The sequence below is a fragment of the Pyxicephalus adspersus genome, chromosome 4, assembly GCF_032062135.1.
Source record: "Pyxicephalus adspersus chromosome 4, UCB_Pads_2.0, whole genome shotgun sequence".
In the NCBI taxonomy this organism is placed as follows: domain Eukaryota; kingdom Metazoa; phylum Chordata; class Amphibia; order Anura; family Pyxicephalidae; genus Pyxicephalus; species Pyxicephalus adspersus.
The window spans coordinates 58,786,963-58,804,274 of record NC_092861.1 but is presented as its reverse complement, the minus strand read 5'-3'; the positions used below and the strand labels follow the sequence as shown (position 1 = coordinate 58,804,274).

Genomic DNA, 17,312 nt, shown 5'->3' with positions numbered 1-17,312 from the left:
AGGGGCTTAATTCATACCTTCCATACATCTGAACCTTTGAAAAGGAAAGTTACAGGGGATTTGGTTCCAGTTGATGGACAGTTGATAAATATGGTAATTGTGTCCAATGGAGTCACACAAAACAAATCCTAAGAGAAACTCCAACGTTTCTCAGCTCTTTTCCATCCTTTAAAACCGTTTGTGTGGAGTTGAACTATAACTAGTACCGATATTACTACACGGCCATTCATACACAGAACAGAATCCAACAGTAGGATCACGTTTTCTGCGGAACTTTGCGTGCAGACTTTTTGTTTCCGGGGGGAAGGAAATCACAACTGAGCCGGCGCTGTCATGGCTGCCTGACAACCGCACGGTGGAGCTGGATTGAGAGTGTCCTGAGAATTCTACCGAAGCTGAAAGGTACCGAGGTGTACAGGGCTCAGAGATATAACCTTGGCTGTGAGAAGGAATGAGTGCGGGCAGACAGAGCGGGGTGGCTGGGAAGAAGAAGATACCGAGGCCTGAGGAGCGGGCCCGGCCCTGTGTTGTTCCCCCAGGGGTGACAACATGAGAGATTCGGGGCCTCGGCTCTATATAAAGGCTGCACAATAACGAGAGGTAGCCGGGACACAGCACAGTGCCAGGAGGGACAGACAAGCTCTCGGTGTGTGACCTTTCCTATAAAACACAAGGCGGGAGCTCACCTCCCATAAGCGGCGCTGCACCCCACACACAAGGCTGCTCCTCTCATAACTTCCTGCAAACCTAATGTACCCCTAATGCACCCCTAATGTACCCCTAATGCACCCCTAATGTACCCCTAATGCACACCCAATGTACCAGGGAGATTACTTTTACTTTGTGTCCATTGTGTGTGATTCTATGAAGGTCCCTATGTATCCAAGTCATGATATAACTAGTAGTAGTTATTTTCTACTACTTATCCATATAGTTCAAAGTACCAAGAACAGCTGTGAATTCTGAAATAGATTCCTGACAGTCATGGAGAAGCAATTAGATAAATGGCAGCATTACAGGACAACTCCAGATGAATGTGACCTCTTCTAGCGCTAGTGTTTTGGTAATATAGATTTCTGTTTCTACTTTGCATTAAGTATGTCATTTGTCTTCTCTTTCATAGGTCTTAGATTGCTAGCTGTAGCATGGCAGGAGAACAGAAGCCATCCAGTGGCCACCTGGAACAATTTATTTTACTAGCCAAAGGCACTAAAGGTTCTGCGCTTCCAGCTTTAATTAACCAAGTATTAGAAGCTCCTGGAGTTTATGTGTTTGGAGAACTGTTAGATTTACCGACCGTGCAAGAGGTAAGACACAGCTTTAGTAGTAAACCTGGCTACATTTCAGGTATCCAATGAACCAACCAAATCTTCATATTTACTGTCTGCCCACACATGGCACAGTCCATTCTGCAAGTTATGGACAAGGCTAAACTAAGACAGGTTAAGGAACATTTGTTGCAGAAGTCTTCCCAGACTTTTTTTTTAAGCTGGGTGGGAAGAAGCTGAAGGCAGGTGATGACCCCTGTATTGTGACCCAACTTTTCAGTAACCACCCAAAAACAGACAGGTGGTTACTAAAAGGGGCTGTTGAGAACACTGTAGTTGTGTGTAAAGGGTGTCAAGTCTAAAGATCACCTAAATATGAAATATATCTAAAGTCAAAACATTGTTTTGCTTCATTTTGGATTGGGTAGGAAATAGTAAATAGATGATGCTGTCTACCATGTTGAGGTCAGTAACACAAATAGGAGGGAATCTTTGAAATGTGAACACAAATTGGAGTAAAAAATTATTTTTTTAAAATATTATACAATAATTATGGTGCTTTTGCTTGACATTCAAGTCTACCATACTAAGGGACATGTGTAAGGCAAATAATTATCCTAATTATCTATTATTATATTAGCCTTCAGTGCAAATGTCCACCACTTCAGTAAACAGGTGCAGGTACATTATTGATGTCTTAGCAAAAAAATCTTGCAATTTGGACACCTGCCACTTCTGAAAACCTTCAAGTGTTTCTAAAGTCAGACTTTTTTTAGTTTTAGTGGGGTTACTAACACTGATGAAGAAGAGGCAGGAGGCTTCTAATAGGGACACTTTCTGTACTGGAACACACAACTGTCTGTACAGCATAGATGCATTGGATATAAACGCTCTATATACTTGTATTATAAATATACTTAAAATAGTTTATATGATCTATGGTTGTATTTTAAAGGAAACATCAACTAAAATTTTGCCATCTGCTGGTCTACAGCCCATGATAATTTAATCCTCACTTTAATCCATTTTAGATGTTAACGCTTCTTGCAGATACCAGCAATTAAGTATTTCCAAGACCATGCCTTGATGGTGGATGGTAATTTTGTGCAGGCAGAAGCTCTAAATAGCTTTTTTTTTGTAGGGAGAGGATGGCTTACTTTGCCTAAGCAGACAACATGTTCCTCTTTGCAAATGTGTTGTCCTTATCACCATCAGACTCTAAACTAAAAACTCCTGCCCACCAGCACTGGTGGATTTGCATAGCTCATGATAGAAAAAAAGTATTACAGCACTGTTAAGTTTAGGGTGCAACAGGTTAAAGGTGGCAGTTCTCGTTTAGTTACATGTGAAAAAATAGCCAATGAAAAGTAACATGATTGTGGACTAGCAGACATAACCTTGTACTTATAACCTTAATGCTTTTGAGAGAGCTTGTGACTCCGCAGCAGCATCAGCTCTGGGTGCCTAAAAAACAACTTACCAGACCTAAATACTGCTGTACGGCGGGGGATGCTGTATAAGCTCCAATATAGAACCAGTATTGACCTTCCACAGCAGTGTTTGGGGTCTTCAGCATGTGAACTGGAAGGCTGGGAAACATGTGGAGGGTAAAGCTGTACCCCTCAACCCCCTATAACTGATGTAATTCTTTGTGGAATAGATTCAACAAAGTGCTAAGGGGGTTTAGATGTTTGCATGACAGCATCGCCTGGTTACTACTGATTGTTTGCCTGCATGTTCTTGATGCAAATCTCCACCACTTCCCAAAGGAGCACTGTTGGATTGAGATTTGTGATAGTAGAGACAATTTGAGTTCAGCGCTATCATTTCTTTTTTAGGAAACCAGTTTTAGGTGAATTGAGCATTGAGACATTGTGACGTTATCCTGCTGGAGGTAGCCATCAGAACATGAGTTCATTGTGGTCCTAAAGTGATGGTCAACAACAATTTAAGGTTGGCTGTGACATTTAAATAGTACTTTAGTTGGCACTAGGAGCCCAGAGTTGTGCGTTCAGAGATGTTACAACCAAGGTACACAACCAAGGTTTATCAGATCAAACCAGCCTGGCTTGTCTCATATGATCTCTGGCATCAACCAGGCCGTTTTGCCCAGAGAACTTCCACTTATTGGATATTTTCCCTTTTTTCTGACCATTCGCTGTAAACCAAAAGATGGTTATGAAAATCTAAGCAGCTCAGCAGTTACTGAAATACTCAAGACGAGCACACCTGACACCAACAACCATGCCACATTCAAAGTTAAACTCATTTACTTCCCCATACTGGTGGTAAGATGACCTGCCTAAGTTCAAACTGATCAATGGCCTAAATTCATTGGATTTTGCAATGTGATTGGATGATGAGGTGTTTGTGTTTAACAAGCAGTTGGCAGTTGCTTTTAAATAGTTTAGATCCTTCACCAAGAACAATCATCTTGCAATTCATGGCCAAACTTCTTCTGTATATGCTTGTTCTAGATCTAGTATTTTTTTAGAATGATCATGAAAAAGGCATTTCCAGAAGAATAGGTCAACAGTGGAAATCACCCAGATTTCTTTCAGTACATGCTTCATTAAAAGCAAACTTAGAATTCTGGAAGTACTTCTATGAATCCACTTTTTCCGACAAGAATGAATACCATTCTTGCTATGACTGGGGTCTTAAAATGAGCAGCCTGCTCCCAGCAGTAAGCTAAGGCCTGCTTGCCATGGTGGACACGCAAAGCTGTTTTTAGTGGCACTCAACAACGATAGTTTCATGCTTATAAGCCTTTATAATGTTTCTTATTAAAACATAGCTACAACAAAACTTGTAAATAGTTTTCAGGTTGTAGTGTACTTAAAGATTCTTTTTTTTTTTTTTTAAGAAGTATTTAAAAAATAAAGTAGGTGAAATCATCTCCTTTGCTGTTGACATGTTAATTCAGTGCACCACAAAGCTTGTGACCTGATTGTGGACACTGATGACCACCTTGCGAAAGTTTATTTGGGATGCAGTGGCTTCACTCACAATACTACACATGGCAACAGCCATCACTTTTTCTATGTTGTTTTTTTTTTTATAAATAGCAAACGTTTAAAAGAAGGTCTACTGCCCTTTTGTGCAGTGTTCTGTGTTGGGCTGCCTAATCAAATGAATAGGCTTCTAAATGCAATGCATGTGCAAGATGTATCACAATTTTTAGTGGGAGGTAACCTATAATGTATGCTGGAGAGCAAAGTATGTATTAGGAATACTTGTCATGAATTACACACTACAAAGTGTTTTGTTTGAACAAATATTTGTTTTTTAGAACTTTTTGTTTCAATAAAGCATTTATATTGTATTTTGTCAGAAGAAAAAAACTACTGAAATTGTGAACTTCCATTGTGTCATTTTGTACAAAAATTAGTTAAATTACTCCAACCTATTTTTTCTTTTTAGCTGGCTGATAGTCCTCATTCTGGATACTTTCAGCTGCTGAACTTGTTTGCTTATGGAACCTATCCAGATTATGTTGGTAAGAATTGCTTCAATTTCTCTACAGGTTACAGTCCCAATGTAAATTAGATAGCATTGATTATTTTTGTCTTAGTACTGCATCTTACAAGTACCAGCTTTTTTTTATAATGCAACAATATTGTGCCTTTTGTTTTTTTTCAACAAAATGTTAAAACATCAGTTGTTCTGTGCAAAAAAATACACCCACCCTTGGCCCTAAAAGCTGGCATTGCTCCCCAGAATATATATATATATATATATATATATATATATGGCATTTTGCATTCTCCTTCATGTAAAATGTCCAGAATGATACAAATTATCAAATATATCTCCCCTCCTATTGTGTGCTAATTCCTCCACCTTCTAGATTGTAAGCTCTTCGGGGCAGGGTCCTTCCCTCCTGTGTCACTATCTGTATTCTGTCATTTGCAACCCCTATTTAATGTACAGCCCTGCCTAATATGTTGGCGCTATATAAATCCTGTTTAATAATAATATTAGTCAGGTCCAGTCCTTGTCCCAGTTCCTACGTGGTTTTAATTCGTGCAAACTCCAATTGAAGACTAATGCGCTTGTTTTGTGTGTTACTTGTAGATCAAGCTTTGTGATGTAGAGATTCTTGTGGCCCTTTTTTGGCATAAAAAAAAAATTATGTTTTTGCCTCGATTTGCTGGGCTGGCCAGTCCTGGACAAAATGACAGTTGTTTAACCCCCCTAGCGTTCTAATTCTGTCAGTTTTTTGATGCAAAAAGTGATCCTATTTTTTTTTGCAATTTGGGATTACCGCTAGGGGGGTTAAAATCTGTACCATATAATGAATATTATTCAGTGGATTAATTAAGTTCACATAGTTTGACAATGTTTTAAATCACTTGCTAGATTCTTAGGATCCCCAACCATCTTTCTGAGGGCCATACAGAGCTCTTTTGACCTGGTCACAGTGACACCACACACAAAAACAGGGAACACCAGACCCTTGATATTCCAGGTGTAAATGAAACAAACGGCATCATACTTCCTAAAAAGATTATATTTATGGGCAACAAATCTGGAATATCTTGCTCTATGTTCATGGGTCTAAAGTGGTATTAAATGTGGTAGATGTATTATTCCATGTGACACATCTACATTTTTTCTAAAACTATGAGCATGAATTCACCATTTTAATTTTCTGTGTCATTTGTTGAAGTATATCATCTTCATCTGTAGGACACTGTCTGAATCACAATGTAATGAATGTGTGTTTAAATATGCTAATCTCAACAGTTTCTATGTTGTGTACCAGTCTTTGGACTTATTGAATAAAATGACAATATATCTCTTCTACTGCCAGAGTTTTAGCACATGTAGTTTTATAAATAATGTATAATAAAATACATAGGATGGTTGTTAAATGGTGAACTTATGTTATGAAACACCATAGCTAGCAGAGTGTGATCCTCATACATGTGAATACTCATGTACTAGCAAGTGATGTGAACCATACAGTCTATGTGACATACACATAACATTATGCTAGGAGTATTACGCTCGTAGCTGGCTTGCGGGAGGTGATGGCTCAGAGATGGCCTTATTGATAAGATCGTTAACAAGTGGATAAATATCCTGTAAGCATGAGATTATAGTCTTTAATGCAATGCAAGTCTTATGGTTTATAACTAAGAAAGAGATCACCTAGCAGTGTAAATCACCATTGAGTAACTTAAGAGTTACAGATGTTTTTATATATTTATATATATATATATATATATATATATATATATATATATATATATATATATGTGTGTGTATGTATGTATGTACATTTAGCTTTCATTTCTCTCCTAGCAATGAAGGACAGTTTACCAGAGCTCTCGGCTGCACAGAAAAACAAGCTGAAACACTTGACAATTGTGAGCCTTGCATCCAGGATGAAGGTATGTTGTAATTAGTTCATGCGAAAGGTAGAACCCAGCCAAATAGACCTGGCAAAGTACCATCAGAGAGTGGCACATTTTCATATATATCCCTGCATTCATATACAATCAGTACATCCTAATGCATACAATGACTGAATTAGGCAGTACCTATGTTAAAAATTAACAGCCTAAACAGTTTGTCAGCTTGGAAAGAAGATTGTTTTGGACTAGGGTTGGCTCCTTGGGCACTCTTTTTGTTGGCTGGGGGGCAGTTCATCTTCAGGGGAAAATGTTTCTTTAAAGATAATTCCAGAATAAATCTGTGAAAAAATAGTTTGTAAACTCATAAAATGTTATTGGATTTGTTTTAGTAAGGCCTGTAAATGCACTGCATCTGTTTTTCTCGGCTGTTCTGTTAAATGAATCTCTGCATATGGCATCACTCACTTTTTCCATCTTTTCTATTCACAAAATTCTTTTCCATCTTTTTGTTTCTCACCATTCTAGAAAAAAAATTTGCTTGTATAAATGATAGAATTTATACAGATGAAATCTTAAGGACATACAAAAAAAAAAAACCTTAACCCCTTAAGCTTTACAGTATCCAACCTCATTTTTTGATAACCAGAGCCTTTGCTATGGTTGATATAGTGGCTATTTACATTATAGGGGGCTGTTTGGCAAATGGGGAAAGTTAACCTTTATGATGTAACAAATGTTAAACTTAAAAAATAAATTTTTGTTTCTCTCAGAGTTTAATTTAGGTTTCAAAGGTCTAAAAATGGATTTCACGGGTGTTCACATTGTTTATAATGAACAAGAAAATACATTTCGCTATGGTGATGCATTCAGTTCAGTGCAGAAAATATTGTGTAGAGCACTCTGCAATGACAACCTATAAAATAGCGTGGAAACATTGTTTTGACTTTTTATTAGTTGATAAACTATATATTAGTTTGATTTTCAGGCACATGTAAAAAATGCCCTGTAATGTCAAGGTATATTCCCTTTTACATTGTTATTCTTTTTGTTACATACATCTTTCATATGTTCTTAAACCGTTCTAGACATTAGCTTCCTGTAATCCCCACACAACAGGAATAGTAAGGCTTTAGTTCAGTGCACGAGCTAACGCAACGACCGGTGGAAAAGGCAGAATGAGCAGGGATATCATCTTATCGTTTTTCTGCTCCTTTATTGTTCATTTAGCATGCTACAGTCAGATGACAGCACTGTATTCCCTGACTGGAGGAACAATGTCACTATTGTCTGTATTGTCTGGTAACAAGTGTGTGAATCACAAGTGTCTGGACAGCATTAAAAATCCCTAAAACAATTCTTAAATGTTTAGTTCATCTGTGTATTTCCCAGAACTATGGCTGAAATGAAAGAGACCATCCATAGGACAGCTATAACCTGGACAGTCTACAAAGTTGAAATCATCCATATACTTTCCCACACACACTCTTCACTGAATAAACAAGTGTGTGGTGCACGGCAATAGTGATTCCATACAAATCCAAATAGCAAGAATGTCAGCACTCACAGTTTTTTTGAAATTTTTTTTACTGTGGTTTCATACCATCGTTGTGTTTCTACACTGGACTGGAAGAATGAGGCATACTTTTGCTGGAACACGCATTCTATGTATGACCAACTATATCAAATCCCATTAAGAGTATGCTAATATCACAGTAAAGTATGATGGTGGTGGATATAATTTTTGTCCACAGAAAGTGGATAAAGGATTAGAGTTAAAGATTTAGCAAATTATAGGTCAGTTAGAGTAAAACACATTTATTTCTCCAGAAGACCTGTGGCAAGACTGGAGGTTCACATTCTTCTTTTATTGTAGCCCAATCAAGCAGTAATCTGAACCCATCTGAGAATCTGAAATAAAACCTTAACATTTTGTTCAATCCAGGTTAACATTAAGAGCAACTTTACTTTGAAAAATAAGCTAACATTTTTTAACAAATTTATAGCTGTATTTGCAGCCAAAATGGTTTTACCAAGTATTGGCTCAGGGGAATAAATACATCAGTGATGGACAAAAAATGTTCATGTAGTCGAATGCCAAATATCCCAGTGATAACCATTTTAGTTCAGGTTTGAAATACGCTCATGGAAATGTCTTAAAGGGCTGAATAGTTATTTAAACCACTGTAGGTCCCTTATATCAGTGATTTTCAACCGCTGTGCCGAGGCACACTAGTGTGCCATGAGAGATCTTCAGGTGTACCGTGAGAAATTATCCAATGTTGGTTAATTGGTGTGAAAATTATTTATTTACTGCAAATAATTTGTCTTCATTTGGCTATACCAGCAATGTATAATGATAGGCAGAACAAAGAAGTACTCTTCCACTAGATGGCAGCAGGTAGCTAATTAATCTGTGACATTTTTGTTTAGTGGTGTTCCGTGGGATTTTTCTAATGTAAAATATATGCCACGGTTTAGGAAAGGTTGGGAAACACTGCCTTATATTTTATCTAGCTAGCTCCCAGACTAGCAGTACTGTCTCTTATCAGAGACAGGCTTGCTAACCTGCATGCTTGTTCCAGGTTAGGAGTAAGTATTGAAGCCAGAAGACTTATTTTCAGAAGAGCAATGCAGAGGCCCCCCTGACCCAATCTCCCAGTTGTTGGATAACTTTACCTTTTGGCTCCCATACATTCTTTCCCATGACTTACTCACTCTCATCCTTAGTTATACTTTTTAATAAATAACACTAGCAATCCGTTCTCAGCCCTCTCTATTACCAGTTCCTTTTGGTTAACACAGAACTTAAACAGTCCCCACACATTTTTCAAGCTTTGCGTCCTCACCCACCTTGAGAACACATTTCCTTCTTCTGACCGCAACCTTCTTACGTCCATAGCTTGCCTTATTTTATTTTCAGACTAAGCTGCCACCCATTTTATCTTTTTTGGCAAAGTTGCCACCTTCTGTCTGTCTTGTCCTGCTATCCCCCGGCTATGGCACAACACTCGCTAGATATCTACAAAAAAAAAAAATGCTTGTGGAGCAGAACACACAAAGAGAAAATCTGACCTTAGTAGCAACGTCCTTGATTACAAAGCAAAACTACAGCACTTTGTTTTAATAAAGGATACCAAAGCTGTTTTTTTTTTTTTTACAACACTTCACCTTCATACTCTGCACCTACTGCTGCAAAGCAAAATTACTTCTCTGCTATACTATTGTGACAAGCATCCAGTCAATGCTGTTTTTCTTTCTCATCATTCCCACACCTTCTCCCCCTACAACTGCCTTCTTCACCAAAGACATAGCCATCTACTTGAAAAATAAAATCAGATGTGATGCATCAGCTCATTACTCTTTAACTTCTTCTTCAGCCCTGTTAGCCTAGATAATGTTATGCCTCTGATCCACTCGGTGCCCACTTCTTCACCCTAGCTCCCGCACTGATTGAACTCTTCAACCTCTCCCTCTCCACTGGTATCTTCCTCCAACCATACAATTGTTCTTTCTAATTACTATTCAATTTCCCTTTGCATATGCCTCCAGGTTTTTTGAGCACTAAACTCTAACTTTAATCTGGTTACCCATTACCAGAAAAGGCTTGTACAATAGTGACCTCCTCAGAGCCAGGAAACTTTTTCTCTCCTCCTTCCCCTTCCTCAATGGTGATCATTCACATTAGAACACAACTGTATCAGTGACACTGCTCTCACCTGAAACTCGGCCTGGAGAAAACAAAACGCATAATCTCCCCTCTCTCTCTGCCCACAGCCACCACCTTCAAAATCTGCCCAATGTCTTTCTAACTGGTAATAACACGGTTATTTGGCAGGTTGTGTTTTTCACCTTTCATTTCACGTACTCCTTCACTTCCCTCTAGGTTCTGCCACTTCCACCGCGTGCAACATTTTCAAAATACTCCCCTTCCTGTTTCCCAGAGGACACCAAACTGCTTGTATATGCTCTGTTCTCTTGCATCATCTCTACTGATGATTTCCTTGCTTTTAACTTTTCCTGTTTATGGCTCCAAGACTTCTCCAAAGCTACCCCCACTTTCTGGGACTCTCTTCCTAGTTCTATTGGGCTTGATTCTACTTTTCACATATTAAAAAGAGCCCCTGTAATCCATGATTGGAAACTTGCATGTCCTCATCTGTCTCCTAACGCATAACTAATCAGCCACCATTCCATATCTGTCTCAGTTTGTGTATTGTTCTTCTGCTCCTCTTTCTTTACTCCCATGTCCTTGTTTGTACTTGTTTGGTATGTGAGTTTGTCATATTCATCCTCTATTTAATACCCAGTGCTGTGTAATATTGTTGGTGCTTCATAAATAAAAGTTATTACATTTATTTCAGTACAGGTTTTCTTCATTTGTAAAGTCCTAAAATTCTGGAAACTGCTTTTGAACCTTTTTTTCTTGTCTGCGTTACTTCTATGCAATGATTGTGTTTAAATAGGTCCAAGGAATAAAAGGAGACAAAATCCTAATGGCAGCTATTGTGAATAGGATAGACCTAGTTTCATAAATGCAAGAATTTGTGTTAATATTGCCATGTTTTCCCCCTTAGTGCATTCCATATTCTGTGCTGCTGAAAGATTTGGATATGAGGAATCTTAGAGAGTTGGAGGATCTAATCATAGAAGCCGTTTACACAGATATCATTCAGGGCAAACTGGATCAGCGCAATCATGTTTTAGAAGTGGATTTCTGCATTGGACGGGACATTCCCAAGAAGGATATAAGTAGCATTGTGAAAACTCTTCAAGAGTGGTGAGAATTATTTCATTTGAATACGATTATATATATATATATATATATATATATATATATATATATAATTTATTACATTACACACACTCAAAAAACATCCTCTGTGCCATGTTTATTTACCAATGTGTATTGTATAATAGTCCTAGATAAAGCTCTCTGCTTTCAGCAGAAAGGTTTGCTTTTATAAGGAAAGAGTGTTGTCTTTCTCATAAGATGAACTTCAGATTGACATTTTTAAAGACAGCTAAAGGAAATTGGTTGCCACTGCCGACCAGTTTCTGAAAATGCAGGCTGCATGGCTCTCTTGTTCAGTACTTTTTGAAAATCTTATTTTACTTGTAATGTACATATTGCTGATAAGGAAAATCAGTGCCTGCTGATTTGCAATCTTTCCCTGGGTCAGTAACTCAAATACTGAAACCTTTGGATTAGCATTCCAGCAGGGAAATAAGTATTTCCATGAGAAAAGCTTGGCAATGGTGTGTTTTTTTTTCCTGTTTTTTCAAGGAGAACCTACATACAATCCAAAACCTGCTATTGATAACTCCTTCAAATAATGCTAGTTGTTTGCATGTCTAATAGTCTTTAACACCCAATAATAGAATGCAGATAGTGATGGCTGGACTCGTGATCTACATACATACACAAGGTCAGTATAACAATCATGCAGCTAGCATTTTTAGGAAGTGAGGTCAGCAGTGGAAGTATCTGGTTTGTTTGTGGTTTGTGTTTATAATTATGTGCCCCATATAAGGCCTAACCTGTCCATAACATTGTGTTATATGTTTTGATGAGTATGACTCTTATATACAATACATAATATATTTTGGCAGGATGTTTAAGTACTGTTTTATCTGGATCATTGTTTTGATATCCTGTTTTTGTCATAGAAATGTAACCTGACATGTGTTTATCTAATGTGTCTTTATCAATAGAGAGAATAACTATCATGGAGAGAATAGCTTTAATGAATGGATAAAACATCCATTCTAGATTTTGTCTCCTAGATGGTTTGTTATATGTGTATATTTAGTTTTTCTGGTCATAGTTTTTCTTTTGTAAAATAGAATACAATTTTAAGCATTCTATTGACATCTGAATAATTTCTTATCTTAGGTGTGATGGCTGTGAAGCAGTTTTAATGGGGATTGAACAGCAAGTTCTACGGGCTAACCAATACAAGGAGAATCATATCCGTACACAGCAGCAAATAGAGACAGAGGTGAGTATAAGCATACTCTTGGAACAGAAATGGCAATCCTTTGTAGCTCATCCTCACAGACCAAAAAAAAAAAAAGAGCCCCTGTAATCCATGATTGGAAACTTGCATGTCCTCATCTGTCTCCTAACGCATAACTAATCAGCCACCATTCCATATCTGTCTCAGTTTGTGTATTGTTCTTCTGCTCCTCTTTCTTTACTCCCATGTCCTTGTTTGTACTTGTTTGGTATGTGAGTTTGTCATATTCATCCTCTATTTAATACCCAGTGCTGTGTAATATTGTTGGTGCTTCATAAATAAAAGTTATTACATTTATTTCAGTACAGGTTTTCTTCATTTGTAAAGTCCTAAAATTCTGGAAACTGCTTTTGAACCTTTTTTTCTTGTCTGCGTTACTTCTATGCAATGATTGTGTTTAAATAGGTCCAAGGAATAAAAGGAGACAAAATCCTAATGGCAGCTATTGTGAATAGGATAGACCTAGTTTCATAAATGCAAGAATTTGTGTTAATATTGCCATGTTTTCCCCCTTAGTGCATTCCATATTCTGTGCTGCTGAAAGATTTGGATATGAGGAATCTTAGAGAGTTGGAGGATCTAATCATAGAAGCCGTTTACACAGATATCATTCAGGGCAAACTGGATCAGCGCAATCATGTTTTAGAAGTGGATTTCTGCATTGGACGGGACATTCCCAAGAAGGATATAAGTAGCATTGTGAAAACTCTTCAAGAGTGGTGAGAATTATTTCATTTGAATACGATTATATATATATATATATATATATATATATATATATATATAATTTATTACATTACACACACTCAAAAAACATCCTCTGTGCCATGTTTATTTACCAATGTGTATTGTATAATAGTCCTAGATAAAGCTCTCTGCTTTCAGCAGAAAGGTTTGCTTTTATAAGGAAAGAGTGTTGTCTTTCTCATAAGATGAACTTCAGATTGACATTTTTAAAGACAGCTAAAGGAAATTGGTTGCCACTGCCGACCAGTTTCTGAAAATGCAGGCTGCATGGCTCTCTTGTTCAGTACTTTTTGAAAATCTTATTTTACTTGTAATGTACATATTGCTGATAAGGAAAATCAGTGCCTGCTGATTTGCAATCTTTCCCTGGGTCAGTAACTCAAATACTGAAACCTTTGGATTAGCATTCCAGCAGGGAAATAAGTATTTCCATGAGAAAAGCTTGGCAATGGTGTGTTTTTTTTTTCCTGTTTTTTCAAGGAGAACCTACATACAATCCAAAACCTGCTATTGATAACTCCTTCAAATAATGCTAGTTGTTTGCATGTCTAATAGTCTTTAACACCCAATAATAGAATGCAGATAGTGATGGCTGGACTCGTGATCTACATACATACACAAGGTCAGTATAACAATCATGCAGCTAGCATTTTTAGGAAGTGAGGTCAGCAGTGGAAGTATCTGGTTTGTTTGTGGTTTGTGTTTATAATTATGTGCCCCATATAAGGCCTAACCTGTCCATAACATTGTGTTATATGTTTTGATGAGTATGACTCTTATATACAATACATAATATATTTTGGCAGGATGTTTAAGTACTGTTTTATCTGGATCATTGTTTTGATATCCTGTTTTTGTCATAGAAATGTAACCTGACATGTGTTTATCTAATGTGTCTTTATCAATAGAGAGAATAACTATCATGGAGAGAATAGCTTTAATGAATGGATAAAACATCCATTCTAGATTTTGTCTCCTAGATGGTTTGTGATATGTGTATATTTAGTTTTTCTGGTCATAGTTTTTCTTTTGTAAAATAGAATACAATTTTAAGCATTCTATTGACATCTGAATAATTTCTTATCTTAGGTGTGATGGCTGTGAAGCAGTTTTAATGGGGATTGAACAGCAAGTTCTACGGGCTAACCAATACAAGGAGAATCATATCCGTACACAGCAGCAAATAGAGACAGAGGTGAGTATAAGCATACTCTTGGAACAGAAATGGCAATCCTTTGTAGCTCATCCTCACAGACCAAAAAAAAAAAAATGTTTTACTAATATGCATATGTGTAGTGCAGATATTACGTCCTATGAAAGAGGTTTGTTTAGTGTTCTAAGGGGAAGGAAAAAATAAGAACATAATTTTTTTTTCTGTGACATGACCTTTGATAAAATGTCTATTTTCCTAATGTCATCAGGGGGCAGTAGTTATTCCTTCTTAAAATCGGCAGAGGGCAGTACTTTCCTTCTGTATTCTATGTTCAAAAGGAAATTAATGTGTCTTGCCGATCTAAACAAAATAATGTAAATTGGGGGAAAAAACCTGAAAAATTTTGACTGCATAAGTTTTCACTCCTTAGCTGTTAAACACCTAAAAAAAACTAATTTCATCCAGATGTCACATAATTATTTGGAGGGACTCCATTTGAGTGCAGTGACACTTGATCTCAAAATAAATACAGCTGTTTCGGAAAAGCCACAGAATTTGTTAGAAAATATATCTAATCAGTATCAGCAAAAGCTAAGAGTTATCAAAACAAGCTTGAAATACAGTTCTGGGTAAGCATCAGTCAACTTTGGTTATTAAAAAAAAAATAATAATAATTCTTTGGATCTGTTGTAGCAAAACTAAAAATAAGGTTGTGACTTTGCTTAGAGAAAGCTGTCTAATAAAATTAGTGGCCAGTTGGCTTAAAGTCTAGCAGTTTCCCTGTAGTAGATGTACAGACCCACAGCTGAAACCTAGTCATAAGTAGACTGTTTAAAATTCTGCACTGTACAGCTGGCAGCATTTTTTTTCCACTATTGAATATTATATTATTTAATATTTTAACAGTCTTTTTTTCGTTCTTGTTTTTATGTGCTATATAATTTCTTTTTTCCACTAGGTGACAAATATAAAGAAGACTTTGAAAGCTACAGCTTCCTCAACTGCTCAGGACACTGATCAGCACCTTGCGGAGAGGGAAGGACCTCCCCTTGCTGAACAACGACAGCCTACCAAAAAGATGTCGAAGGTTAAAGGTCTAGTCTCCAGTCGCCACTAGTGAATCTAAGAACAGGGAGGAGGCTCCAGGGGTCTGCACCTGCTCCTGGATTGTTTACAGACTTAACCACACACCATCATTGTGTCAGCCTCTTTCTACCCAAAAACCCTTGGAGACCCTGCCTGCTAGGAGGGACAATAAACCCGTTAGCGCTAACAATGCTGTGACCCAGCTCAGTTTGCGAATTGTCCTGGCAGATCAGGACATGTTGCCTAAATCTGTGTGGATCCTCCTCGCTGCTGGAGAGGTTTGTTGTGTTAACTTACAGCAAGACACAGCAGGCTTCTCTGTCAGAGAGAGGATTACAGAAATGGCTGCTTATTGCTGCGTGGTTATTAAAGCCCAGGTGACTTTAGTCCTGTCATCTCTCTCTGGAGATTTAACATGTGCAGTAGGGACAGGTCTGTATAGTAGCTTTTACTATTTTCTGTACCCTCTTGAAATATTTTTTTTCCCAGAAAATATAATTTTTTTTCCCCCTCCTATGTCAGGCTACCAACTCTTCACTTATACAAGAAATATTCTAGTAACTAAGAGTCCATGGGTAAAGGGAGATAGAATCTCCAGCTTTAAAAAGCACTGTTTTCTTGTATACCTTAACAATGTAAGAGGTTGTAAGTAAATGTTGGATATCCTGCTTAGTCTTCAAAGTGAGCAGAAGGGAATAACATGATGTGAATACATAAAGCATATACATACATGCTTCTGCCATCAGCAAAGCCTTAGAATCTTCCAGAGAAAAAATACATTGATACTAAGGTATAGGAACATACTCTCTGGACTCTTTCCCAATAATTCATTTTCTTTAAACTTTAAGTGTTCTTTGGGGATTTCACAGGCAAGGTTCACTATTGATAAGACACCTCTCCGCAGTGTCCTACATCTGTTTCTGATTCAGGCGGCATGGATCCAATATCTTGGTAAACACTGTTTCCCTCTCTGTGCATCTAAATCTCCAAATAATTATTAAAAAAAATACAATTCTATGTATTGTCTTATTTATGTTTAAATGGCAAACATCCAGTTTTCTTACTCTGGGATAAAATGGGGAAGATGTAATATTTTGCCTCCAACGATTGTAGATAAATAAACCACATATGGTTGCAGTATTACTTTCACTGATTTTATATTCTTGTATTGTTAGGAGTGGTAGGAGTACTGTAGTTTTAATCATGGGACACGCATAAACCTTAAAAATGAAAGTAAAAAAACAGCACATAAAAAACTGTGAGCAGGCAGGTCCATTATTGCAGTAGGGACAGTTGATGTCTCTTGTTCAATAAAATAAACAGCTGCCTGATTCCAATCTTTTAAAAATATTTAATTCACCTCTGCTTGCATGGGCATTCCGATCTTTCTACGCTTCTCTTCAGGTATCTGAACTTCAGCCATCTTGACTGGCCAGGCCTGGATGACCTAACTCCTGTGTGTGAAATACTCAGTATTCTGTGCATGCAGATTTTTTTTTTTGGAAAAGAAGATGGCAAACAGGCTGGTAAATGTGTTTTATTACAGAAGGAACATTGCCTGCCCTTTTTGCAATAAAAATCCTGCTACTAATTTTTGGATGGATTGATTTGGTTCCACTGAAGGATTGAAACAGAACACACAGAAAATTTCAGAAACAAAAATGCCCTTGACCTAATT

At 37.3% G+C, this 17,312-nt stretch overlaps 1 protein-coding gene and 1 long non-coding RNA gene across 2 annotated transcripts; both read left to right on the top strand.

Moving 5' to 3' along the window:
- Positions 1-248: 248 nt before the first annotated feature.
- Positions 249-16,651, top strand: COPS7B (COP9 signalosome subunit 7B). Its single transcript, XM_072408316.1, has 7 exons — positions 249-402; positions 1,124-1,307; positions 4,692-4,767; positions 6,579-6,667; positions 11,206-11,408; positions 12,525-12,630; positions 15,507-16,651. Exons 2-7 carry the CDS (start codon positions 1,146-1,148, stop codon positions 15,663-15,665), a joined length of 795 nt encoding a protein of 264 aa, XP_072264417.1. The 5' UTR covers positions 249-402; positions 1,124-1,145; the 3' UTR covers positions 15,666-16,651.
- Positions 13,338-14,594, top strand: LOC140328588 (uncharacterized). The gene is made up of 2 exons (XR_011920309.1): positions 13,338-13,367; positions 14,485-14,594. It is a non-coding gene; the product is annotated as an uncharacterized lncRNA (long non-coding RNA).
- Positions 16,652-17,312: the final 661 nt, after the last annotated feature.